The following is a 26869-nucleotide window of genomic DNA, read 5'->3' as shown; positions in this document are numbered from 1 at the left end:
CAGTGGTGGTTGCCTGTGTCTATGCCCCAGCTCCCTGGGCCTCTCTGCCAGGAGTACCACCCCCTTCCCCAGTCACTGTTGAAATCCTGCCTGCTTTTTCAAGGCTCCACTCAGATGCCGACCTCTGTCCGACAAAGCCCGTGAGTCCTCCTGTCCCCACCCCACAATGAGAATTTGTTTTTCCCTCCTCTGCATTCTCTCAGCACCTTATCTGTTCCTCTCTCGGAACAAGTTCTGCTTGGCTTTAACTTTATCCTGGGACATGGCTTGTCTCTCACTAGATTGTGAGCACTAGGCTGTCTTTGTGTCATTCTTTGCTCCCCAGCACTGAGCACAGGGCTTTGCACAGAGCAGGTGCTTACTAGAGGCTTATTAAATTTTATTAGTAGAATCTGCCTCTGGCCTTCGGCAAGGCTGGTCTCTCTGGAGCCCTGTGGCCCCATCACTGGCAGGTCACTACTTTTCACATATCCTTTCCACTATTTATGGATTGGAGTGAGGCCAAACAGGGCAGTGGGTAAGAACTTAAATTCCAACCTTGACCTTGCTGTTTCCTGGCTGTGTGACCCTGGGCAAGTCACTTCACCTCTGGGAGCCTCAGGTTCCTCAGCTTAAAACAAAGGGGTAAGGATAACAAGTCTATTGGAAGTTTGGGAAGACTAATAGAAACGATTTGCATAAAATGCTGAGATCTGAGCACTGTAAAGAATAAAATGGTCAACAAATGATTATAATTCATTATTTTTCAGTTAATGATTATCATCATTTTGACAGACACCTACTGTATTCTAAGCATTGTGCTGGGGTGGGAGATGGGAAAGTGTGAGAGGCAGAGAAGTCATTGCAGAGCATTCCTGGATCTGCAGGGTCTTGAGGTCACGTCGGGGCAGTTAAAACTCTACTAGGAGGAAGAGGAGTGTCTGCCGAGACAGGGCTGAGTGAGTTGAGGAGTGAGTAATCAGTAAGATTCCATGTTGGAGGTGACATTTGAGCTGGACAGTCATGAAGCGGCGTAGGTGGGGGTGGCAATGGGAGGCAGAGAAGTAGGTATTCCCTATGGTGGTAAAGGAGGGGAACCCCAGGCTGGAGCTGGAAGAGTGGGGTTCATACTGGCAGAGTGGCAGGAAGGATGCAGAGAGAGCAGAGTGGAAGTAGAGGCAGCTCTAGAATCTCCACCTAGAAGGGCAGCACTTCCGTTGCAGGGGGAGCTTCAAGCTTTGTTTTGCTAAGAATTTGGGGGAGTGGTGACTCATGACGCCACTACTGAGAACAAGAGAGAGAGAAATCTGGAAAGGTGGAGCAGAAAATTAGGGCTTTATGGCAGAGGTAGTGAGAGCAGAAGGGCCTTTGTTCCTCAGCCCAGGCTTTAGCAGAGAATGGTCAGGGGTGAGCTATAGTCCCGGGCTTGCTGCAGGCTCCCCTCTGTGTCTATCCCATAATAACAGACTGCTTGTTTACCTGACCCAGGTTAAGATCTGAACTCTGGTGTGTTAGCAAGCAGTTAAAGCTTAAAATGATGCCAGAAATGTCAGAATCTCTAAATATCAGCCAGTTGGCAGGAGGAGTCTCTCTCCATCCACCCCCTTTCACCCCTGAATTATACAGAAGGAAACAGAGGCCCAAAAGGGGGAGCCCCCACCCAAGAACAAGGGGCAAACTGGCCACAGTGAATTCAGTGCCAGGTCAGGATGACTATGGACCCAGGCTTGTGATAGGAGTTAGGGAAAGAGTATGAAGAAGAGACCAGGGAGCTCAGGGAGGGTATAAATGGCAAGCAAATGTCAGCCTGGGAGCAATTTGCTGCTAGGGTGTCTGTGATCTCAGGTGAATGGGATGTAAGTGGGCTGGAGCCATTATCATTCTGGGCATTTCTTTTCGGAAAGAAAAAGGGCCATATAGGTAGGAGCCAGGGGAATACTGGAGTGTGGGGGAATTCAGAGGGTGGCCTGGAAAGAGAAGGCTGTTGCCAAGAAGCAAGAGATGCAACTATATTACAACATTACAGAGCATCCCAGCATCTGTGGGCCTAGTACTGTGTATTCCTGTGTACTGCTGCTGTGGGGGGATCACCTCTGATTCACAGGGGAAGAAATGAAGGCTCCAAAGGTCACAGCTAGAAGAATGGAGCCAGGTGGCGCAAGGGGTTAAGCACCGCACTATGAAGCAGTCCGCAGCCTTTGCAGCACGAGTTCGATCCCCGGCTAGCCAGGGAGCAACCCACATGGTGCAGCAGACCTCATCTCACTCGCCCGCTGCTCCCCTCAGCAGTGTACTTCAGTCAGTCTGCCTGTTCTGTTCCCCACTCTGTCTCTGGCGAATCCTTTCACACACACACCCCGCCCCACCCCCCATCTCTGGCCTGTGCCCCAGCTCTTGTATGCATAAATAAATAAATCTTTAAAAAAAAAAAAAAAGAGTGGAGCCAGGAGTAGCATGAATTGGACTGGGGAACTCAAAGCCACTTCCCGGGCATACCAGGAGTGGCTGCCTTCCTGGTCCTCAGCCCAGCTTGGTCACAGCAAGGACCTGAGGTCAAGGGACCTGAGGTCAGGAAGGTGTCTAGCCTCAGGCAAACTGCCTCTTTGACCTTCCTTCAAGTTTCCTCTATCAGTCTGCCCATCTTTCTGGTCTGTTTTATTCTGGCTCACTCTACCCCCTTGAGTCTTGATATATTTATCAAGCACCTACTGTGTGCCTATAGGTACTTATAGGCACTGCCCCCAACTTTATGGAGTTAATGCCATCCATCACTCCTTAACACCTAGAGCTATTCCACACTAGTAAGATGGGATAGGAAGGAGGTCAAGAGGGTTGACCAACCACCCCTTTCTTCACGCTCACCCTTTCTCCTTCTATCACCTTTCCTAGACCTTTTTGCTGGAACCACCTCTAGCTGAAAGGGAAACCAATCAGAGTTAATTGTTAAACCTAACAGTTGGTGAGAGTTCCACCCTGCCGGTGAGTAGGAGGGGGCTGAGTGCTAGCAATGATCCTCAGAGAGGGGCGGAGCCACCCAGGTTTTTCTGGCCTGTACCTGCCACCTTTTCCCCACTCTGGAATGTGCCTCCAGGGCCTGCTCCTCCTCTCTTCCCAGGGGGCAGGCTGCCTCTTGGACCCTTGCCCTTGACTCCAACTGAAGTGACCCTGGGAGGTGAGTGCTGGCTCTAGCTCTAGTACAAGGGCCTCTGGGTGGGTGCCCTTGGGGTGCTGCATGGAAGGGCAAGGCACCACCCAGAGGGCTGGCAACCAGTGGACCTTTCTGGCTGCCCCCTGCTGGGTAGGGGTAGGCGTGGGATTGAGGATGGCACCCTGTACACAGACCATGGGTTTCCTGTTCTGGGATGTCCTCTGCTACTAGATGGGAGGGGGTCCCTGAAGATAGTGGCAAATTCTTACTTCTTCTTCTAGAAGGCTAAACCCCAGACTTGGCTCTGCTAAGAATGAGGGACAGATCAGGTGTCCAAGTCTGGGAGGTCCAGGGTTAAACTGAGTGCTGTAGGAAGGTGACCTACCTCTCTGAATCATAGTGTCATCCTTTAAACAATGGATATACTGTGATCCCTTTGCTACCCTCTCTGTGAATATAATGGGCACCAGAGTTAGATATTAATGTATTAATGTTAGACTGTAGAGGTTTTTTGAGCGAGTACGTAACATTCTATTCAGATTCAACTTTATCTTGGGAGGCCTAACTCTGATTTAAGGCCAATTCCCCCGTTCACCACCCCCACCCCCCCACCCCCCTCCCCGCCCAAAGACTTGATTGTCTAGAGCTACACTGACTCATACAAGAGCCACTAGCCACATGAGGCTATTAATCCTTGAAATATAGCTAGTGCCACTGAGGAACTGTATTTACTTATCTGAATTAAGTTAAAAAGAATTTTCTGTTTAGTTATTGAAAAAGTCTATAAATGTTTGGGAACTTAGATTCATGAATATATGTTTTCAGCTGTAAACGCTAAGAGAATCTAAATATCAGATAAAAATTTTGAGTCGAGGGCCTCCCCGGTGGCGCGGCGGTTGAGCACTGGGTTGCGAAGCTGCTGGCAGTCTTGGCAGCACTGGTTCAATCCCCGGCCACCGCGCGAGTGTCCCACATGGTGCGCAGACCTCTCTTGCCGCCGGCTGCTCCCCTTAGCAGTGTACTTCATCAGTCTGCCTGCTCTGCTCTCCCCTCTGGCTCTGGTTAATTCTCTCACCCTCCTGTGCTTCTGACTGTACCCAGTGCTTGTATGTATAAATAAATAAATGAATAAGTGAATGAGTGAATGAATAAATAAATAAATAAATTATCTTTAAAAAAATTTTTTTAGTCGAAATTGAGATGTGCTTGAAGTGTAAGATACACATCAGATTTAGAAGACTTAGTATGGAACAAAAGAATGTAAAATATCTCAGTAATATTTTTTATATTGATTACATGTTGTGATGGTTACTTTTTAAAATGTGGCTATTGGAAAAATTTTAATTATATGTGGTTTGCATTATATTCCTATTGGACAGCACTATTTTAGCCAGAATGTTGAGTCAGACACATTCGAATAATAATATGAGACTAAAGACTGTATTTAGGGGAGGTGAAGGTCAGATATAGCCCACTCACCATCCCCTTATATCTGGGCCACCACCCATGATGGAATCCAGGCCACCACCCTGGATTACCCCATAGTCTCAAGGAGAAGATCAGGACTTCTGAGGTGAGACAAAGAACCTATATCTGGATGGCCATGGCATTCACTTGTTCTGTATGTGTGACCTTGGGCAAGTCACTTGGCTTTGCTGATCTTAGTCTGTCATCTGTAAATCTAGACTAATGATGGAATTTGCCTTATTGGTGAAGCAGGTATTTATGGTGGCTGCTGCTACTGTTAGTTGCTACTGCTGGTGCCTCTGTCAGCTTGGATGCAGTTACTACATTTGTCTGAATGGGACATGGGCCAGAGGGAAAGGAGAAGTTAAAAGAATTTGAGGATGGGAGTCAGAATGAGGACTGGGGGATGCTCTGTTCAATACCTCAGGGGTTTACTTCCCTCAGGAGAGCTTCTTGGCTTTTCCAGTTCTGTGGGTGGCCAGGCAGGGACATGTGCCCATTTTACACATGAAGAAGCAGAGGCAAAGAAGTGACTGGCCAGAACAGGAATATTGGACTTCCCACCCCTATTGTGATAATGTTCCAGCCAGAATTAAGAAGCCATCTTTGGGGTTGGGGGAGCAGGGCTTAACCAGGAGTGTGGAGCTTTGTAAAGGATGGCTACTATTAATCTGTGACTGGAAGGGACCTTGATACTTATCTGAAAAACCATCTCATTTTTGAGTTGACACAGACCTGAGTGTGTGTGTACATGTGTGAGTGATCTGCTTAGGATCATACATCAAGTTGGTGGCCAAGTGGGAACTGTCTGTTTATTTAGATCCAGTCCTCGCCCAACCCCAGCTGTATGGATGGCCCTGCTCCTCAGCCACCCTCCTCCAGCCCAGTCCCCAGAGAGGGCTTCTGAGAAAGAGGCTTTTGTTTTACCAGCTCCTTCTGGTTTCCTTTCCAGGTAGTTTCATCCCCCTCCCCCTCCATCTGCTCAGATTTGCATTTGTCCCTGTTCCAGGTTTAAAGGGCCCTGAAATCTGAAGCTCCTCCACATACTCTACTTTCTGCTTATCCATGGCATGGAGGGGAGACTGTAGGCTTTTTCATCAAGGAGGTCTGGGTTCAAATCCCTCTTCTACTGTTAGAAACTTCAGATTTCAAGGCCCTTTTCCTCTGTGACCTGAGTGAAGTCACTTGTAATGTTTTAGTCTCAACTCCTCACCCGAAAAGCAGGAACCAAAATGGTGTGAATGTATACCCCAGTCATGAGGGACCTAGGCTCTGGGGCTCAGCTGTACTGATTCCCTATAGTGTTCTTCAGCGAGTCATTCACTTTTTGGGTCTCAGCTTCCACCTCTGTCAATGAATGCTGCTTCCTCTGGGATGGTTGTGATAAGGCCTGGGTCAAGCTCTCTACATGCATCATTTCATTTACTCCTCCCATTAGCTCTGGAAGCTATTGGAAAATCCTCCTATTTTCAAAATGAGGAAATTGAGGCAAAGAGAAACAAAGTGATTTTCCCTAGGCCATATAATTAGAGAGTGGGGAAGGCAGAATTCAAACCAGTTTCCTGTCACTGCAGAGCCCAAGCTCATAACCACTGTACCACATATCCATCCAGACATGTTTGCCAACTGGCCTCCCAGGTGAGTCTGGAGAGCTTGGCTCTGCACTAGAAAAGCTTCCTGGTGGTGAGCAGGACCTGCAGTGTCCTGGAGGCCAGAGCTGGGGCAGAGAAGGTGTTCAGGAGCACAGCTTCTGCTCCTGCTGCTCCACCCCCAAGTGAGTTTCCCATTTGCCTGTTCTTGTGTTCTCTGTGAAGTGGAAATGCATCCCAGCTGGAGATCCAAAGTTCTGAGTGTGAGTTCAAGGGACCTGGGGCTTCTCTCTTCAACAGTCCTGTCCCATTTTGTGTTTAAGACTGGGCTCACAGATTAGGCTTAAAGGTGATTGAAAAGAGGCTTAAATACTCTGTGAATGACTTATTCCAGAAGAGAGCATTAATGCTTAAAAAAAAACCCTAGGGATCACTGAGTCTGACCATATCTATCTTACAGATAGGGAGGCTGAGGCAAGGATAGACCAGGTTGGGGGAGTAATAATCATGTTTTTTCCTGGGTGCTAGAGACATGTTACTGACATAGAAAGAACCACCTGAGGGGTGGGTAAGTAGACCCATGCTCTCCCTCACTCCCCATAATCTACTTCATCCCAAGTTGTGTGCATACCACTTCTTAAAGATCTCTTAAATTCATTCATTTCATTCTAGTTTTATGGCTACTACCCAGTCTCCATCCTTGTTTTATTTTTCAAGATTTATTTTATTTATTTATACATACAAGAACTGGGGTCTAGGCCAGAGGTGTGGGGGTGAGAGAATTCACCAGAGACAGAGTGGGGAGCAGAACAGGCAGATCTACAGAAATATACTCCTGAGGGGAGAAGCCGGTTAGACGGATTGGTCTGCTATGCCATGTGGGTTAGCTCCCTGGCAGGGGACTGAACTCATGCTGTGGCTAGTTTAATAGCCCTGAGACTTTAACCCCTGTGCCACCAGGGAGTCTTCTCCACCTTTGTTTTATGCCCCCTGGGAAGCCAAATAGCCTCCTAAATCACACACCAAAAGCAACTCTGGCCCCTTTCTAGTTCATTTTCCACCCTACAAATCAATGATTTCTCATTGTTCTTAGAAACCACACCAAGCTCCTTACCTTGGCCTCCCAGGCCCTTCCTGACTGGCCCCTGCTGACCACTTCAGATTCACATTGTTGCTTTCCTTTTTGTGCTCTGTGTAGTCACACAGGCCTTTCGGTTTAACAGGTTTAGCCACTTCCCCAAGGTTCCTCAGAGTCAAATGCCAACTTCTCAATTTCCAGCTCCATGCTGGGTCCATGAACTCAGTTTAGAGGAGCTAACACTGTTTCCTCCTTCTAGGTACCTGACTGACGTCCTTACCCCCAAGGAACTGGTGTCAACAGAGGAGGGGTGAGTGTTACAAAGGCACAAATTCTCCTTCTGTTCAAGTTGGACACACTGGGCTTTCAGGCTCTCTCTATTGATATATTTTACTGCTGCAAAGGTGTGAGGTTTTGTCAGGATCACAGATTTCTGATGAGCTTGAAAAAGGGGTGTGTCACTGACATTTTGGCTTATTTCGAAGTAGGGGCTGAAATGCATCATTGTTGGGCACCTCTGAGTTTAGCAGCCTGCTCTGCCTATATTGCTGATTGATGCCACCATGGCTGGTGACAGGTCTTGGACAAGGTCTTGGACCTTGAAGTCTATCCACTGACGCTGTAGCTCTTGCTTCACCTCTCCCAGGTTGTAGATTAGGTTCAGGTGACTACGGTGTTTTCATTCTGTCATGGCCACTGGTTACTAAGTGACCTCAGGTTGCTCCCTGCCTTTCTGTTGACCTCAGGGTCAATATATACTTTTTCAGGGGCAGAAGGTGGGCGAAGGCAGGTTCAGAACAAATTAGTTGTTTTCAAACTTTCCATGAGGGAAATCCTCTTTTCAAATGAACCCAGAAGAACGTCAGTGTGCAAAACAACTAAAAGGGCTGCAGCTGTGCTTGAAGTTGGGCTGGCCTGGAGGGCTCTAACTGGCTAGTTCCCAGCACCCAGATAATGACCTGGAACCCCTCCTTGGCTTTGTGCAAGGACTAGTAAATCACTGGTCCAGGGCATGTCGAAGCTCCTTTCCAATTTGGAGGTGAGGGCATAGAGTGGGAATTCAGCCAACTGGGAAATTATGAAGTAATATGCAAATGTAATTGTGGGGTTATTAGTAAGACACAACTGTCAGGTTGTGATGTCATTCTAGAATCCTCTGCTTTTAACTTTTGATTATATGTGTGGGACCTCTGTATCTGTAGGTTAAACTCTCGTGTGTGTGTGTGTGTGTGTGTCTGTGTGTGTGTCTGTGTGTGTGTGTTTGTGTAGAATGAGAGAGAGAGAGAGAAAGAAAGGAGGGGGAAGAGGGAAGAGAGCTTGCACACAGGGGCTATGGAGAGGACCTGAGCCAGCTTGAGGCAGGTAGAATAAATGACAGAGCCAGGAATGTGTTACTACTTCTGCGGGTGGTGGGGGTAGGAGGTGACTTTAGCTTTAGTTAAAAGGAGTGATTTGGCTCCTTCCTGCCAGTGCATGGGCCCCACGGAGATCTCTGGGCAGGAAGCACTGGAAACAAGGAATCCTCTGTCCACAGCCACAGCACAGCCAGGACAGAGGAGTTGGATTAGGAGTTCCTGGGAGGGGGCCTGCCCAGTCTTTCCCTGACATTTGTGTAAATGGGTGGGGAGAAAGGGGAGCTAAGTTTTGTGTGCATGGGTGGGGGTAGGGAGGCATGATAAGAGGAGGTAAAGGTTAGTTCTTACATTTTTTGCACAAGTTCTTTAAGCTGGAAGCCCTCCAAGTATTCAGGCTCAGAGGTAAGCGATTCTACAGGGGTCAGAACTGAGTAAGCAGAGATTGCAGATCATCAATATACAGAAGAGGCAGGAAATGTGAGTGATCATAGATTCTCATGGGCAGCCTGGCTCAGTAGAAGTCATTTGGCTTGCAAGTCCAGAGTCCCACATTCAAGTCCTTGCATCGACGCTGACTTATTCTGTGGCCTTGGCCTTATCACTTTCTCTTTCTGGGCCTCAGATTCACCCTTTGTAGAATGGGGATGGACACATCAGCCCTGGCTACTTGTTGTGTTCTTCTGCATGTCAGTTAGAACAGGGTATTTCAGATCTCTTGGGACAGCAGAATCCCAATATATAAGCATTTCTAACAGAACTGATGTGTTTGATTGGCTGCAGTTCATGAAAAAATCTTGCTGCTCTTTGTTCGGTGGATATTTCTGGAGGTAACTGCAGATTCCAGGGCTCCAGGAAGCAATGTGTAAAGACCATTTGGTCAAGATGGGTCTTGAGAATATGCTTTGTAGATTGTCCCTTGCAGCCCAGCAATGGAGATTGTGCTGGAATGCTCAGGTGAAGCCCTGCCCATGGCCAGCACAGATGTCTTAGGACCTGAAGGATTGAGCATTGCTTTTTCAGCAGCAAGTGGCAAAAACTCAACTTAAAGTGGCTGAAACCAGAAAAAGACTTTAGTGGATCCTGGCGTACTTATGTGATAGAAGGTTGAGGAATCAGATTAACTCTCTATCTCTCTCCTATCACTGCCTGTATTTTCTCTTTGCCCTTATTGATAACTGGCTGTCCACTGTCCTAGCTTAGCAACCCAAACAGAAAGAGGGAGTGATTTTTCTTTTGGGATTCATAACTCAATCCAAGGGAAGGTTAATCATTTTTGCTGAGGAACAGGGATATTTTGAGTGACTAGGCCTGGGTCATATGCCCACCCATGTGGCAAAAGGGGGAGCAGGGCTATCACCAGAAGAAGGGGGAGTGTGGAGGGCAGCTGGGCAGACAGAACCATGAGAGCACACTAGCACGTTAGTGAAGACCCTGGTTATGGAGAAGCTCATAGTCCTGTAAGGGGCCATAACTTCCCTTTTGTCTTACATGATAGTATTATTATATTATATATGTCATATATTTTGTATATTCCCTTTTATTTTGTACATATGTATGTATGTATATATATATATGTATATGTGTGTGTGTGTGTATTATTCTCCTGGTAATGGAGAAACAAATGTGAACAATGATAATTAGTAGGTAATGTTTATTGAATTATGTTGAGCATGTGTTATTTCAATTAAACCTCTTGACAATCCTTTGGGTAGGTAGTATTATTATCCCTAGATTATAGATGGGGAAACCAAGGCAAAGTGGAGGTCACAGATAGAGTAGAAGGAGGAGCTGGGGTTCAAGCCCAAGGAGTCTGGCTTCAGAGCCCATGCTCTGTTCGCTATGTCTGATTTCTCTGGTCAATAGTTCAAGTGACTGTCCTACTTCTGTTTGCAGGCTGGTCTGTAACACGGAGCTTAATACCTGCAGAGGCAGTGCAGGCCCAGATTACATTGCTCTGCCTGTTGGAATGGGCCTCCTTATGTTGCACGCAGATCTGCCTCCCATTAAATTCATCTATCCAGTGTGTGACTCTAGGGTTGGTGTTTCAGGAGATGTAAAGAAAAAGTACCCATGAACCTGCCTGAAAGTTCTCCATAACAAACACATTGTGTTACTGAGCTCTCACTTTGTGCCAGACTCCATGTTGAGCATTATCTCATTTAATTGCAACAACTCTATGGAGTAGGTGCTTAGTTACCAGAGGAAACAAAGGCCCCGAGAGGGTAGGTGACTTCCACAGGGCCAGATGGCCAATAAATGGCAAAGTTCATGCTTGAGTTCAGGTCTGCTTGTTTCTGGAGCCTGTACTAGTAACCCTGCAGTCACTTGTGTCCCCCAGTGGGAAATAAAGGTGTGGGTATGGCTGAGACACAGTGAATGATACAAATTGCCACAGTAGAGGGTCAGGGACAGGGAAAGAGCAATGAGTGTTCAGAGGAAGGAGCTCAGGGAAAGAGGAACAGGTTGGGGCAGAGCAGTCAAAAGGTACTTCCTGGAGGAGGAGACATTTGATAGAGGCTGAGGCCTTAAAGGGGGCTAGATTTGGACATTCCATTCAGAAAGGCTCTTCAGGAGGAGGGAGCTACCTGAGAAAAGGCACAGAAGGGAGTAATTCAATTTGTCCAGAACTGAAGAACTAGGTTGGGGTATGGGGAGGGTGGCTAGCTGTCTTTCAGACTTTACCAAAGGATCACCCCAACTTCCATCCTATTCTCTTCAAAGATGTAAAGTGGCACACAGGTGCCCAGTTCCTTCCACTTTCTGCCCAGATGGGAGGAGGACAGACCTTTGCTGACTGGCGGACAAAGACACCTGGACACCAATATGCCTCAGTTCTTCAATCACTTCCTGCAGACAGCATAGCGTTCTGGGAAGCAGAGTAACTTCTGGCAGCCTTGGCGAGTGACAGGATGCTCCATCCCTTTTCTGGGCAGCAGGCTGAAGAATGTGTCTCTAATCCATGAAGGACCCCTTTCATTAGCCCCTTTCTCCTCCACACAAAGCTGATCTCATCTATTTTATCAGAAGATGGATGATGCCCTTGGAGTCCGGCCTCTATCCTGAAAGTGACTTCAGATTTTTCTTCAAACAACTCAGGTGGGAAATTGGGGGAAGAGTATGATGTTAGCTCCAGGTGCCTCCTTGGCTTCAAAGGATGGAAGATCAGCAGTCATATAGATTGAACTGGGCTCACAGTGTGTGTTGATGCTTATCATTTCACTTTACAGATGAGGAAGCTGAGGCTCAGAGGAGGAAAATGACACCAGTGCACTTGTCACATGAAAGGCGGCTATGTGATGGTCTTTTGCAAGAGGGCTATAAATGTGGGTAACTCAACAGGGAGAACACCCCTTCTTCCCCTGCTCTAGCCCACTGATTTGTCCTCCTTAGCAGAGATCTGAGATGCCAACTCTAGCTACTCCACTGCTCTCAGTCTCTCCTCATATATATACAGATCATCCACCCCTGACTTCTGCTGGCCTGAGAGCCAGAGGGGCTGTTTCTGGTGTGCCCAGTCTTCACAAATGTCACCCAGACAAGGCCCAGATATCCAGTGTGCCTCCATGGTTCCTATTGCCTGTGGGGGTCCCTGGGTTTCTCCAACCCCCTACAAGGGATTGCACTGTTTCTGTAGGAGGAAAAAAGGTGCAGAAGAGCAGGGAAACTCTTTCATTAAGGGGTTTCTTCGTGTCCATGACCCTTATCACCTGGCTTACAACTGGGCTAGAATCAAAGTACCTTATATTTTTACTACGAAGGGCTTTTCTGTTCATTATCTCATCTGATTTTTCCCATAATCCTGGAAAGATAAGATAGGGCGGATAAAATGACCCTCATCTTATGGATGGGTTAATTGTGAATCAGAGAAGGTAAGTGTCTTCTGTTAAGGTCACACAGCTGGGAGTAGCAGAGCAGATCTAGGAGATAGAAGCCAGTGTCCAGGAATCCTGATCTCCCTAATGCTTGGTACTGACAGCAATTGGGACAGCCTTTGGGATTCCCTCTTTGGTCCAGATGAGTATGTGGTGATCAAGTCCCCAGTTCAAGTCTTCCCAAGCTTTCTGAGTCTTGCAAAAAAAGTTTCATCTGCTACTTCTAAATCTGAAGGTTCCCCAAGCCAACCCCAATCTACTGCTCTTGCCAGTCTACCAACAAGGTAGATGAGACTAGCCATTTGTTGGGGAGGGTCCCTCTGTGGGATAATGGAGGCATGGGTTTCAACTGGCTGCCCAGGGAGCAGATGGGGAAACTGAGGCCAGAGTCAGCATAGTCACTGCGTTCAGGGTGGCTGGAGAGACAAGGCTGGAAAAAGGCTTGGACTTGGGTGGGGCTGAGGTGAACCCTTTCCCAGAAAATCCACCACTTTGTTTCACTAAGTGGAACACAGTGTTCAGTGAGTGGTTACATTTTGTTTCACTTCTGTCACTGAGAAATTCTTAGGGATACTCTTTTCCCAGAAAAGGGATCTCTGGGCACAAAGCCGGGAGAAGCCCTGGGTTGCAAAGGAGCTTTGGGGGCTAGCTCAGTGTTTGCAAAGAATGACTGGGAATCTGGAATTATATACTGGCAATGGTTGCACAACTGTGTGAATACAGTGTGGGCATGTTCTTTACCTCCAGACCTCCCTGGAATTCTGGGCAGCAGGACTAGAGGTGCCGAGACTGGTCTCTTAGGCCTCATGTGGGCCTGAGGAAGCAGTGTTGGCCTCTAGAACTTGTTGTTTACCAAAGTGAGATTTCCTATTTGGTCCGTGGAAAACTCTGATGCAGACTAGAAGAGGAATTGCCATTAGTTGCCAATTGTAACCAGCCCTGGATTCACAGAGGGGAGTCACAGTGCAGTGGGACACCATTATAAAGCTAGAATAGCGAAAGCTTTCTTCATAAGTGTTCCTGAGAAGGTCTCAGGGAAGCTCTGCGTAAATGACTTGGGCAGCTTCCTTTTCCTTTCTGGGCCTCAGTTTTCCCTTCTGGATCCACTCTCTACAGTCTTTTGTATTCCTAAAATCCTGCAAGCAATGACTTGAGATGCAGGATTGCCAAGTCTTGGGGCCCAGTTGCCTCATTTGTCAGACAGGGCTGACAAAATCAGCTGGTGCAAGGGTTGCCTGTCTCAAGGGTTGCCACTGCAAGGGTCATGAATTGACCAAGTTACTTCAGGGCTACCCCAGGCTTTGGCAAAGCGGGAAGTCACTTTAACAAGGTGACATTAAAAAAAAAGAAGCTGGGGCCTCCCCGGTGGCGCAGCGGTTGAGCGCTGGGTTGCGAGGCTGCCCGCCGCCTCTGCAGCGCCGGTTTGATCCCCGGCTGCTCCCCGGCCACGGAGGAGGGTCCCATATGGCGCGCAGACCTCTCCTGCTGCCGGCTGCTCCCCTCAGCAGTGTGCCTCGGTCCTTCTGCCTGCTCTGCTCCCCCTTTGGCTCTGGTGAGTTCTCTCACCCTCCCACGCTTCTGACTGTGCCCAGTGCTTGTATAAATAATAAATAAATCTTTAAAAAAAAAAAAGAAGCTGGAAAAAGGAGTCTGAACACCAGACTCAGACAGACTTGGGTGCAGATCCCTGCTCCACCACTTACTGTGAGAATTTGAATGAGATACTTCGTTTCTCTCTGCCTCCGTTTTACAATAGGTAAAATGGAGACAACAATAGTTTTTATTTCAGAGGTTATGGTGCAGATGAGAAAATGCAGGTAACCGGCCTGGCACACACACAATTAAATGCTTAGTAATTGGTAGGTGTTACTCTGCTATTGATAACCCCAACACTGTAACCGACATGGAAGATTGGGGTTCTGTGGGGCCCAGCCAGGCTAGTGATGCAGTGCTATTGTTATTAACAGTCTTATCTGTTCAGCACTTAACAGCATACAACACATGTTCATATCCATCACTATATGTGGCCTGCAGATTAGCCCTAAGGAAGGCAGGGAGGTGGTCACTATCCATTTTACAAATAGGGTCATGAAATTTAAGGGGGGAGGAGTGGCTTATCCATGATTTCCACTCAGGTCTTCTTGCTTTGGAAGCTCAACTCCTGGCCCAGGGTGCTGTGGGTTCAGCCTCTGAGTCTGGCAGCACTGACAGTGGGGGAGGTTGTTACTCACTCTGATTTTCACTCCGTAAGTTTTGGAGAGTGAACAAGTGACTGAATGAAGGACAGAGCGATGGTCTCAGTGGCCTTGCCAAGCCGCAGAACCCAGGGTCAAAGTCCATACATTCAGGGTGATTGGGGGCAACCTATCTCTCACATTTGGCCCAGGATTTCTGATGGTCTGAGCCAGCAGTGTCCCTGCTTGTTCAGTGTAGCTGGTTGAGTCCTGAGCCCTCTATTTCACTCTTCCATGTCCTGCTCCCTTGTCCCCATCCCCATGCTTGGGCCTAGAAGGGTATTCTGCCTCCAGTTATTCCTCTACTGAATCTTGATTTAGTTGACCCATTCTTACTGAGTTCTAGCCATCTTCAAGGGCTTGTCTCCTGTGTTAAGGTACTCAAAATGATTGTGTTGAACAGAGAACTTCCTACTGGTCTCTGGCAGTTCCTAAGTAGTGATGAGGAAGGTAGTGTCTCTTGGTTCCTCTGTGAGCATGATTTTGAATTTGGATAAAAATCCCTCTGCTGTGGGAAGCGACATGTGCTGGGAGAGCTGGACTGGGAGTTGGACCTGGGTGGTGATCCCTTTCCATGGCCTTGCTGTGTGATCTTAGCCTGGTCCTTGCCTCTCTCTGGGCTTCCTCCTCCCTGTGTACCAAAGGAGGGGATTGGTTGAGATATGAGAATAGTCCCTGACTTTTGTAAGGCACCTACCTGGCCCATGTGTCTCAAGATCCCAGAGACCAGGCTGATGTCAAGGTCCCTTCCTGGCTAGCATTTGACTGCTGAGTCTTGCAGGCCATGGGGTTGGTTTCTGAACTGGGCTCTGAGCACCAGGAAAAAGTTGGTAGCATCATTGTCTTCCTTATAGTCTCGCCTGAGAAGCCTCCTGCTGGCTTACAGGCCTGACTGGCCCTAGTGCTGATGGGACAGGTTCCAGCACAGACTTTCCTGACACAGAAGCCCACCCTGTCCAAAAGAGACCTTGAAATAGTTAAGTGTCATCTTTGGGCAGGAGGTGGTGAGGGGTAGGATGGAAGCAGGGTGAAAGCAAGCTTCAAAGCCCCCCAAAACTAAGGAGCTGACCACAGAAAGGGTGGTGAGATGATGACCAAGAAGGACAGGTTTTCTTTCCCAAACCTATGTGAGGTGTCACAGAGCTTTATGGGAGCATAGCTCTCCAGATTTCTCCCCCCACAATTACATCTTGTATTCAGCCATTTCCTAAGTCTTGGTCACTGGTATGGGGGGAGGGCAAAGGGTTGAGCAGGTGTGTACTTGGCAAGGAGTTGCTGGGACTTCATCTCAGCTGTGGCTGGGAAGGGAGATGTGTCCATGAGCCATTTGGGTCACATTTCCTGCCTCTTGTCATTTCCCAGTTAAGTGCCTGGGTCTCTCGCCCTTGTGGCACTGACATGTTGAGTATCTAGAGGAGGGAGGAACACAGAGTAGGTCTTGAGCTGGATGGGGGCAGGAGGCCTGGGGAGGTCTGGCTATGCCTGACTCAGTGATGGAGCAGTTCAGCAGTGAGCACCCAGCCTGGTCTGAGGCAGTGCTATGTCACCTGACTGCAGGTCAAGGAGGCGCCTCTCTGTGTCCTCCCTGCACCCCAGCTCTTGGTGTCTGCAGCCTGCCTGTACCTCTAGCTCTGCCACCTACACTCCTGCTGCTCTGGTCTCTGCCACTTGGTTCTGGCACGGAGACTGGTTTGGCAGGTTTTGCCACGCCCATAAGCAGTAGAGGGCTGGGAGCTGGACTGAGCAGGCCTGAGGAGACACGCTGCCTTGCCCTTGCCTCCCCACACCCCCAGTCCCAGCCTCGCTTCTGCCCGGTTTACCACTTTTCTAAGGATGGCTGCTTGGAGTGCTGGAAAGCAGAAGCCATTCAACTCCTAGTCCTCACTCTGCCACTTACTCAGTGTGTGACCTTGAAGAATCCCTTTTATACAGTGGGGCTTTGGGGTCCGTAATCCTCAGAGCCACATTCTGATTCTAGTTAGAGCTCTGCTGCTTTCTCTCACTCAAGGGCAAGTCACAGAATACCCAGTGTACCCAAAGGGTTCCATTCAAGGGAAGGAGGGACAGAGGAAAGGTCCCTCCTGCATGTCACCATGTGACACAAGGCAAAAGTACATCTTCTCACTGGACCACATTTAACAGTAAAGATCACGTATCCATCCTCAGGAAGTTTAAGCTCTGACAATGTATAGATCAGAACAAAGGATAGGAGTGTGCTAAGCCCTCAACTCAAGGTCCATCCATACCCTACCTCCTGATCTGAGATGGTCAAGACAGGAAGGATTGGATTGATCTCCTCCTTATGAGCAAAGAAGAGGAGAACCCTATCTGGATGAGGCAAAATACCCTCCTCAGGTCCACATCCCTACTCCAGCTGATTGTTGTACTCAGACATCTTTGTCTGCATTGTGAAGGGAACCAAAGGGCTGTGATTGGCTCCTGGGGAGCCTGAGCTTTGGTGAATGGAAGGGCCCCTTTTCTGCCTATATCCTCCCTGGGCTGAGAGACTATAGCCAGGCTGGGGTGTTTTTTTTTTTTTCCTAGGAAAGTTGTGTTTTCTGAATCTTTCCTAGAAGCCCAAAATCATACAGCCCCTCTTGTGTCATCCTTTGCACCTGAGGGTAATATGCCAAGGATAGCGAATGATAGTTGTTCCATTTCTGCTCAGGGCAGGCTGAGCAGTGTACAGAGCAGTGCGTGTGAGGTGGGTGGGGCAGTTGGAAGAGTCCCAGAGCTCAGCAATCCTGGGTTCCAGGCCTGACTTGGCCACATGCTGGCTAGGTGACCTTGGCTGGGTTAATCAGCTTCTGTTTCCACATCTGTGACATAGAAATATTAATGCCACCTAAATGATTTTTGCCAAGGTTGGAAGAGATGACATGCCTGTTATACTGGAGGCACCAAGTCCCCTGCCCTAGCTTCTCCCCTCAAATAGACAAGGAACTGGGGAAAGTCCATATTGAGGGGGCTTTGAAGAGTCAGGACCTCTGGTACTATGTGGCAGACCATAGCTGCTACTCATTCCTGGCAGTGCCAAAAAGCAGGGAGGAAAGTGTTGCCTGGGGCGGGTGATGTCTAAGTGGGGGAGGCCATGTGTCAGAGCTAATGTTTGAATAACACTTTTAAGATCCTCCAGAGACCTCAAATGAAGATTTTTCAGATGAGCTGAAAATGGAGCAAAGTAATGAGGCAGAGCTCACTGGCAGGAAGGGAGCTGCTTAATTGGTATTGGCCTTGTCTTGGCCCAGCCACACTCATTACCATAGGCTGCCTGGGAGGATGGCCCCTACATTTGGGTTGTGGGTTGAAATAGGCAATATCAGTTTTTCTAGAATGGGGGTGCCTTAGGGAACATCTGGTAGTGACTTGGCCCTGCTTCTTGTTGACAATGGGTTGAGGTTTGGAGGTGACTTCTTAGGTCATTGGCCTTCAGAGCCTGGTTTAGATTTTAGCTCTGAGATCCAGCCTTCCTCCTTCCCACCTGCTGCCATGGACATGGCAGGAGGCAGGTTTGGGACAGTGAAGTCAAACATGAATTACTGGGGGACCTTCCCTCCTGTGCCTGGGTTTGTCTGGGGTCAGTATTGAGTGGGTACAGAGAGGGAAGAAAGGGATTCTCTGGAGAAGAAATCAGGCAAGTAGGTTGTGGGGCAATAAGTGAACGGGGATGTGACTCTGGGCTTGCATGCGTATCTGTTTCCATTAAGGAGACTCAGACATCAAGGGCCATATCTCAGAGAAGTGAGGAAGTGAATGTGTGTATGTGTGTGTGGCGGGGTGGTCGGTATGTAGGTTCCTGTGGAAACACAGGAGGTACAATTGGTGAGTGTTTATGAACTAAGAGAGCCTTGTCCTAAAGACAGAAAATCCTGCCCAGGCCCTTCTACTTGGCCTTCAGTATTACTTGAGCTGAGCTGGGTGTGGATGGCTGTGGGTATAGTGTGTCATTGCTTCCCCTGAGTGCCTGGTTTGCACTGGAAAAGTTGCTGCTAGAGACACTAGTTGTGTGGGGATACTCAGTGGGAAATGTGTGGAGTCCATCCTTAGAGCTTCTTGGCCCCCCAGCTGCACACTTGTAAAATGCAGTTGGCACATAGGGAGTTGTCTCTAGCACCTCCTAGGCCACTGACTCTGGGGCTCCCTGCTTCCTAATCTTTCCTTGGTCTCTCTGGCCTTGGTCTCTAAAGCTGCTCTCCAGCTTTCCCACTACCTCTCCTTTGTCTGTCTCCCACTTCTTTCTTTGACTGCCCAGTATGTGGGTCCCTACATATACCATGGCAGTTCTCATTGTTTTAATAATACCGTGTTGTTGTAATCATGAAGATAATAAGCCAGTATAGAGATTTTGGGAAATAGGAAGAGGAAAAAAATAAAAAGGACTCCTGAGTATTTTTAGAAGTTTGGTGTGTTCCCTTCCTACTTTTTTCCTTTGCTCTTTCTTACATAGCCAGAATTAACCCTAGTGCATCTTCAGTGCTGCCCTGTGTTTTCACTTTAAAGGTGAATGTGAGGCCACCTTCTGTGTCCTTACATTAAATACATGATCAACTCACTTCTTTTCTGGTTGGTGGGCATTCAGGTTGTTTCCAGTTTTTGCTATTGGAATAACACTGCAAGGGGCATTGCATGAAGTGCCTTTTCTGTACTTCAGAGTACTTCTGCACTTATCTTAGGGTGGGAAATTCTGGGTCAAAGGCTGTGGGTAGCTTTCAGGCGCTCAGTAAGTCTTGTCAACCTGCTGTGCCACTTTAAAGCCCCAGAATCTGGGGTGAAGGGGCAGAGACTGTTTTTGGAACTATCCAGAGACCTGGAACTGTAACCTACACTCCTCTTGGGTCTGAATAGCCTGTTCCTTGTGTGTAGGAGCTGCTTAGGATCACCCTCTGTCCAGCCCCATTCACTCTAAGAGGGGGGCCAGGGGAGCATTGTGCAGTGAGGCTGCCCAGGTTCAAACCCACTTCACCCACTTGAGTCTGTTTCTTTAGCTGTAAAAGGGGCATGATGAAGTGACTACTCCCTGGGTCGCCATGAGGATTTCTCATCCATGTAAAGCATGGAAGTTCATGGTCCAGCCCTTGACACATGCTGAGCCATGGAAACGATGGTGAGGCCCATACAGAGAGGAAGCTGTCTAGTGACTCAGGCCCAGCCTGGCCCGAACCCAGTCTTCCAGCCTCCTGGGCAGTTTCTTTCTCTAATGCCAGCCTACCCTCTGGGACATAGGTTTATGGGCTTGGTGGCCCTATTTTGGACAGGCTGAGTCCCTGAGGTGAGGTGATAGGGCAGGGCCTCTTCCTTTTCCCCAAAACCTTACCCCTTTTCTGAGGGTGTGGGCGTTGTTTATCCTAAATGGTGCCACTCTGGGTTAGAGTTTGGTTCCCTGAGTGCAAGCCTATTCCTTAGAGGTGATTCTGAGTACATTCTGGCACTTGTGAGTGTTTCATCAAGGGCTTCATGGAAGGAAAGGTGGGCTCCTAGGATTCCTTTCCTCTTGATGGACATTCAGGTGGTTTCCAGGGTTTGCTATTACAAATACCACTGAAAGGAATGTTTCTCCCTATATATTTCTCTACATTTCAATTTTAGTATATGTGCTGCCGAAGCGAGCACTATATTTCTCTACATTTCAGATGGTGGCTCTTAGGATGGGAAATTTTGGATCTGTTTCCTTAAATGGCTTTGTTAGTTTCCTGTGCTGTTGTTACAAATCACCACACCCTTAGGGACTTAAAAAACTCAAATCTATTACTGCATAGTTCTAGAGGTCAGAAGTCTGAAAGTGGACCTTGTGGGGCTAAAATCAAGGTGCTTTCAGGGCTGTGTTCCTTCTGGAGGCTGCAGGGGAGATTCCATACCTTGCCCGTTCCAGCTTCTAGAGGCTGCCCACATTCCTTGGCTTTCTCCCTCTCCCAGCAATGCATCACTGTGACCTCCACTTCCATCCTCACACCCCCTTCTCTGATCCTCACTCCCTTGCTTCCCTCTTTCACTTCTTAGGACCTTGTGATTGATTACAATGGGCTCCAGGATAATCTCCACATCTCAAACTGTTGTACCTAATCACACATGCAGAGTCCCCTCTGCCACACGAGGTAGCACATTCACAGATTCTGGAATGAAGATATGAACATCTTTGGGAGGGGGCATTATTCTGGGTTCTAGTTTAACTGCCATTAACTTCTCTGTGGCCTACCACAGTGGCAATACCAAGGGTCTCTCTGGATTGGTGGACCCTGAGGTACTGCTAGAATTATATTACCAAGCTGCAAGATGGAATGAGGGCCAGGGGAGGCCCCATGCTTATGGTTGGGGGAAGGCATAAAAGACTGAATCACCAGCTTCTCTGTGATGGAGGGCCCTAAAAGGAGGCAGTGTGCCCTGTGACAGTGTGACAAAGGTGTTCTGTGAGGCAGCCATCAGAGAATGTAGCCTCTGTCCTTCAGGGTTGGGACTGGTAGGTGTGGGCCCTGCTGTGAGGCTCTGCCACGGGAAGCCCAGGGGTGCACTCCATGCGCCCAGGTCACCATTATATGTGTCCACATGTTCATGTGTGTGTTCACTCATCTGTGTCTCTGCAGTAATACTCTTGGGAGGGACCAAGGAACAACTCTTTTAAAAAGGCCCTTTCTGAACTTGTTCTAAGCAAAATAATTACACAAGTGACTAATTTTATCCCTAATCCCATAATTACTTTATAATGTAGCTGGTGAGAGGGCCCTGAGTTGTGCCTATGGCGCCGCTTTGGCTGCTGGCCCAGCTGGCTTGGTCTGCCAGCATGGGCCCCACCTTGCTCTGGCTTGGGCTTGCCATGATGGCAAGGTTGCTCCAGTTCCATTCTCATTGAGGCCAGCTATCCTTTGACATTTGGGGGCTCTGAAAGGTCATCCTTCCTTTTCCTCAAATCCAGGCACAGGCATAACTGCCTGGAGCATAAGAACTCGTGCATATGGAATTAAATCAACAGGAGTTCAAAAATCTGGGTTCTAGTTCAGCTACCATTAACTTGCTGTATGACCTTAAACAAGTCATTTGCCACTGGGTCTCAATTCCACTGTCTGTAAAACAGGTTTTCTGCCTGCTTTAGCACTCCATGATTCCATGGGGGAGGGAAGGGGGTGAGAAAGCTAGTACTTTGAGTCTGAGGTATTTTCTTGCTACCTGCTGGCAACACACGCTCCAATTAGAGTATTAAAGATAATTGTACTAGCAATAGACATCATTTATTGAGTGCTTACTCCATAGCAAGCAGTGTACCAGGTCCTTTACTTCTTTTTTTCTCATTCTATACTCAAATGACTGTGTGAGGCAGGCTTTACAGAGGAGGCAGTGATTGGTGAAGTTACTTGCCCACCAGGAAGTAGTAGACCTGGAACTGTAACCTACACTCTTGACCACTGCCCTCCATTGCCTTCTTATAACATATAAATAATTGAAGGGCCACTCAACTAAGAAGTGGTGGAGCTGAGATTTGAACCCATTTTGGTCTGTCTCCAAAGTTCTTGCCTTTCCCATAAGGCCATCTTCCCAAATTTAGGCTTACAGGGGTGAAATAAACATCTTGAAATTTCAGTGCATAAATTTAAACTTGACACACAAAAAATAGAAATAAAATAATTTGGAAACCCCAGTAGACTAGGGAGTTGGATGGCACAGGATTGTGTGATTCCTCAGATCACACAGCTGGTGAGGGATCGATGGGGTTTGCTTTCTGATTCTAGAGCCAACAGCGCGCCCTGAGATACTGATAGCCCATGGGCTAAAGGAATAAGCATGTGATTAGGACTCAGCTGGCTTGGGTCTCTATTCCCTGCTTATTATCTGTGTTTCCTCCAGCAAGTTACTTTATCTATCGGATAGATAATGCAGCCGTGGAAGTGGGCACATGAATACATGCTTGTTAGGATCACTTTAAAGATTGTTGAAATGATAATGGGGAACAGGGTTCAACAGGTAGTAGGTAGCCAATAATTTTACTGTTTGCCCCTTTCCTCTCTTCTATTTCCATCTATACCCCTGAGATGCCTGCCACCCTGGGTGCTCTCCACACATGGCTCATAGCTTAGGGCCTTTGCTGCTCTGCCTCCTGGAAGTTGCCATCTCTGCCTGTTAGTGTAAAGGTAGACTTCCGTTCCTTCCGTTTCCCTGAGGATTTGGGGAAGGGGAAGAAGGGTGAGGCCAGAGTCTCCCACAAGCCGGGGCTTTGGTGATCATCAGAACTGCCTCAGTGAGGGCAGAAGCAAGGGTAGAGAGCAGGTCCTGATCTCCTGCATATGCAACTCAGGTGGGCTTAATGGCTTGGAAGGGAGGGCCTGAGACCTGTCTCCTTTTCGGATCAGCCTGTTTCCATATTGCTGTGGCCTTTTTAGTTTTTCTCTTAGTCTTTGACTCTCTTTTTTGATTTCCTGTCTAATAGTTGGCTTTCTAAAAAATTAAACAATGTTTTTATTGTGCTAAAATACACATAATATGAAATTTATCAATAATATTAAGTGCAGTCACACTGTTGTGTAACCATTGCCACATCCATCTCAGAACTGCTTTGTCTTGCACAATTGAAACTCTGTACCCATTAAACAATAACTCTTCAATCCCCCTCTCTCCTCCCAGTCCCTGGCAACCACCATTCTTTTTTTCTCAATGAATTTGACTACTCTAGTACCTCATACAAGTGGAATCTTACAGTATTTATCCTTTCATGATTAACTTACTGCACTTAACGTAATGTCCTCAAGGATCATCCATGTTATAACCTATGTGAGAATTTCCTTCCTTTTTATATCTGAATACGATTCCATTGTATGAACAGTCTACATTGTTTCTCCATTCATTCCTTGAGGGACATTTGTGAAGCTTCTACCTCTTGGTGCTTATGAAAAATACTTCTATGATCACAGATGTACAAATATCTCTTCCAGACTCTGGTATCAATTCTTAGCATATATACCCAGAAGGGGAATTGCCAGTCATGTGATTAATACTTTTTTAAAAAATAAAAAAACAATATCACAGGCCTCCCTGGTGGCACAGGCGATTGAGCACTGCACTGTTAAGCTGTCTGCAGCCTCTGCAGTGCGGGTTCAATCCCTGCGGGCCTGCGAGAATCCCACATGGCTCAGCAGACCTCTTCTGTCTCGCCTGCTGCTCCAGTCAGCAGTGTATTTCGTCAGTCTGCCTGTTCTGTTCCCTGCTCTGTCTCTGGTAAATCCTCTCACCCTCCTGTGCATCTGGCCTGTACCCCGGTTCTTGTATAAATAAATAAATCTTAAAAAAAACAAAAAAACCCAGTATCACATGCTTACTATGTGCCAAGAGCTGGCTTAAGTACTTGACATATATTGCCTCGTTCAATCCCTACTTCCACTCTTTATTGTTGGTAGAATTATCTCTAGCTTGTAGCTGAGAAAATAAAGGGCTCAGAGAAGTTATTTGCTCAAAGCCTTCCAGCTAGGAAGCACTGAAACTAGGAGTTGAGTTCTGATCTGCTGCCAAAGTCCGACTCTTGACCATTATGCTGTACTGCCTCCCAGTGGCCTTGCTCTCCACCTGGCTATCAAATTCTCTGTTGTGTTGTCCCTCCCTCTCTCCTTTTCTCCCCCTCTCTCATTGTCATTCTCTCTCCTGCCATGTGTCTTTGCTGTCTTTGGAAACTTTGAGCCACTTGAATAAAGGCCCACTGACTGCTGGGAAGTTTTTGTGAGTTGGAAACCTACAAAGGAAGACTTGTAATTTGCTTTCTAATCATAGTTCTCTAGATTTATAGCTGCCTCTCTGCCAGCAGCTGATGGGCTGTCATTTTGTTCATGTAGCTTGTGGATCCAGACAGCCTGCCCAAGAGGGTCTGGCCAGGTCTATGGGGGCAGGGAATCTGTACCCCCCAGAGGTACCATGTGGGAGGAAAAGGCTCCAACCAGCTAGACTGAGGTTCTCCTTGCTTCTGGTTTCCTTGCAACAACACAGAGGCAGACAATTTTACAGAAAGATGGAGAGAGGCTAGTAAGTTGGTTCCGGTATGCTTGTCTTTTTTTTTTTTTAAAGATTTATTTATTTATGTATACAAGAGCTGGAGTACAGGCCAGAGGTGTGGAGGGTGAGAGGATTCACCAGAGACAGAGTGGGGAGCAGAACAGGGAGACTGACCAAAGCACACTGTTGAGGGGAGCAGCAGGCGAGTCAGGTCCGCTGCACTGTGTGGGTTTCTCCCTGGCCGGCTGGGGATCGAACTTGTGCTGCAGAGGCTGCAGACAGCATCATAGTGCGGTGCTTAACCCCTTGCGCCACCAGGGAGGCCCTGCTTGTCTTTTTCTGACCCTTAAAACTATCAGAGCAAAACATTCCTAAATTTGATGATTTACTGATTTTCTAAGGCTTTAAATTTATGTTCTCATTAGCCATCTTTGTCATCCTTTCCCCTCTTTTTGTATTATGGAAAATTTCAATCATGCGGAAAAGAAAAGAGTATAAAGAACTTCCATGAACACATAGCTCACTTTTAACAACTATCATTATACAGTCATAGCCCATCTGTCCAATGACATGGAAGTTGAAACATTTTTATCATCCACAGCGTTAGCGCAGCACATCACACATAGTAAATGCTCAGTGAGTAAAAAGAAACTGATTACATATCTTTTCCCCTCTCTGGGTCTCAGTTTCCCCATCTGTGTGATAAGTGGGTAGGACCAGATGATTTTGAAGAGATGCAGTGTGATATAGTGGGCAGAGCATCCACTTACTCACATCTCTGTATTGTCATTTATTAGCTAGGTGCCTGGGCCTGCTACAACTCAATTTTCTCATGTGTAAATGGGGCTACTAACTCCTATTCCTTAGGTGGCTGTGAACACTGAATAAAGATACAGTAGCTGTTTTGTTGCTAGTGCTCTTATTATTATGATTTTATTAAATATTAGTATTCTAAAATGCAAAAGTAAATTGGAATTGACAAGAAGTTCAAACCTTAGCATTCTGCTTTTTTATACCAGTCAGCAGATGGAAACTCGAGCAAAGGACAGTGCAGCCACAGTAGGTACCCCAAATGTGGTGCTGGGAGTAGGCTCAGAGTGGGGAGGGCCATACAGGCTGATGCTACTTCTGTGGTGCCACTACTCTCTACCCCTTCCATCCCCCAACCCCTGTGAGAGAACTGCCAGCTGCCCACTTCCTCTGTGAAACAGGCTGAACTGGAGGAGCCCAGAGGTGGCTGCAGGGGTCTCTTTGATAGGAGTAATACTGGGCTGGGGTGGGGATGTAGGACATGTGGCCCCAGAGGGGCTTTTGTGGGATTCTGGGCAAGGGATAGTGGTGTAGCGACTGTGAGCTCAGCTGGGAGGAGGTGTTCTGTAGACTATGGCTCCTTGGAACATAGACTCAGGATGACCTGTTCATTTCTTCCCTTTAACTCCTTATATGTCAAAGCCAGATTTGTATTGAAATCCTGACTCCCCATGTGACCTTTATAAGTGTTGTGCCTCAATACTTGCTGGGCCTCAGTTTCCTCATCTATACAGCCTTAACATCCATTGTGAGGGTTAAGTGAAAAGCGTGTACTAAAGTGTGCTATAAAATGGAAGACAAAGTATAATGTGATGGTTCACTACCACCATTATCTTTATTATAGTAATTATTATTTCCCTTACTGTAAAATGAGGGGATTGGATTTTATTCATTGCTGAGATTTATGGACAAGAAGCCCTGGAGGAGGGGACCTCCTCTGTGGAGGCCTGCATTAAGGGACTGTGGGGATTGCCTGGAGGGGGCCCCCACTTAGTGAAACTCCAGGGGGCAACCAAGGAGGGCAGCAAAGTTCAAAGCCAGAGGGAGATAAGAGTGGTGCCTCTAGTGAGATTCCAGGAAAGCTTTTGAAAGGTTCAGGCTAGAAACTATGAGTTAGGTGAGGTAGTGGGCCTTTCTTGTTGCTTTTCTTATATAAATAATATATATGCACATACATACACATACACCAGAAAGTAAGCAATGAAGCAAAAGAAATCCCACTGTCATAAAACAGCCTCTGGGAACATAATTTTTTGCATATTTTCTTTCAGTTTACTTTTTTCTAAGCATGCATATGTATATGCATATTTTATAGAAATTGGGCCATTTTATTCCTGCTTTTAAAATTCTATATCTTGTTATAAACATTGTTAC

General features: G+C 47.4%; 1 protein-coding gene across 8 annotated transcripts in view; it reads left to right on the top strand.

The window, feature by feature from the left end:
- EPB41L1 (erythrocyte membrane protein band 4.1 like 1) overlaps positions 1-26869 on the top strand; it is a 136066-nt gene that overhangs the window by 32728 nt on the left and 76469 nt on the right. For 6 of the 8 annotated variants that reach the window (XR_008552328.1, XM_037495712.2, XM_037495826.2 and 3 more), the window contains exons 7-9: positions 7521-7571; positions 11338-11712; positions 11844-11939. The exons of the other annotated variants lie outside the window; for them this stretch is intronic. Coding sequence is in view for 5 of the 6 variants with exons in the window: in XM_037495712.2 (XP_037351609.1) it covers positions 11873-11939 (67 nt within the window). In the remaining variant the exon portion in view is untranslated. The remainder of the gene's footprint in view (positions 1-7520; positions 7572-11337; positions 11713-11843; positions 11940-26869) is intronic. 8 annotated transcript variants of the gene reach the window in all.

The sequence above is a fragment of the Talpa occidentalis genome, unplaced genomic scaffold, assembly GCF_014898055.3.
Source record: "Talpa occidentalis isolate TD23 unplaced genomic scaffold, MPIMG_talOcc4v2.1 talOcc4.10, whole genome shotgun sequence".
Classification (NCBI taxonomy): Eukaryota; Metazoa; Chordata; class Mammalia; order Eulipotyphla; family Talpidae; genus Talpa; species Talpa occidentalis.
This window is presented reverse-complemented; position numbering and strand designations above follow the sequence as displayed.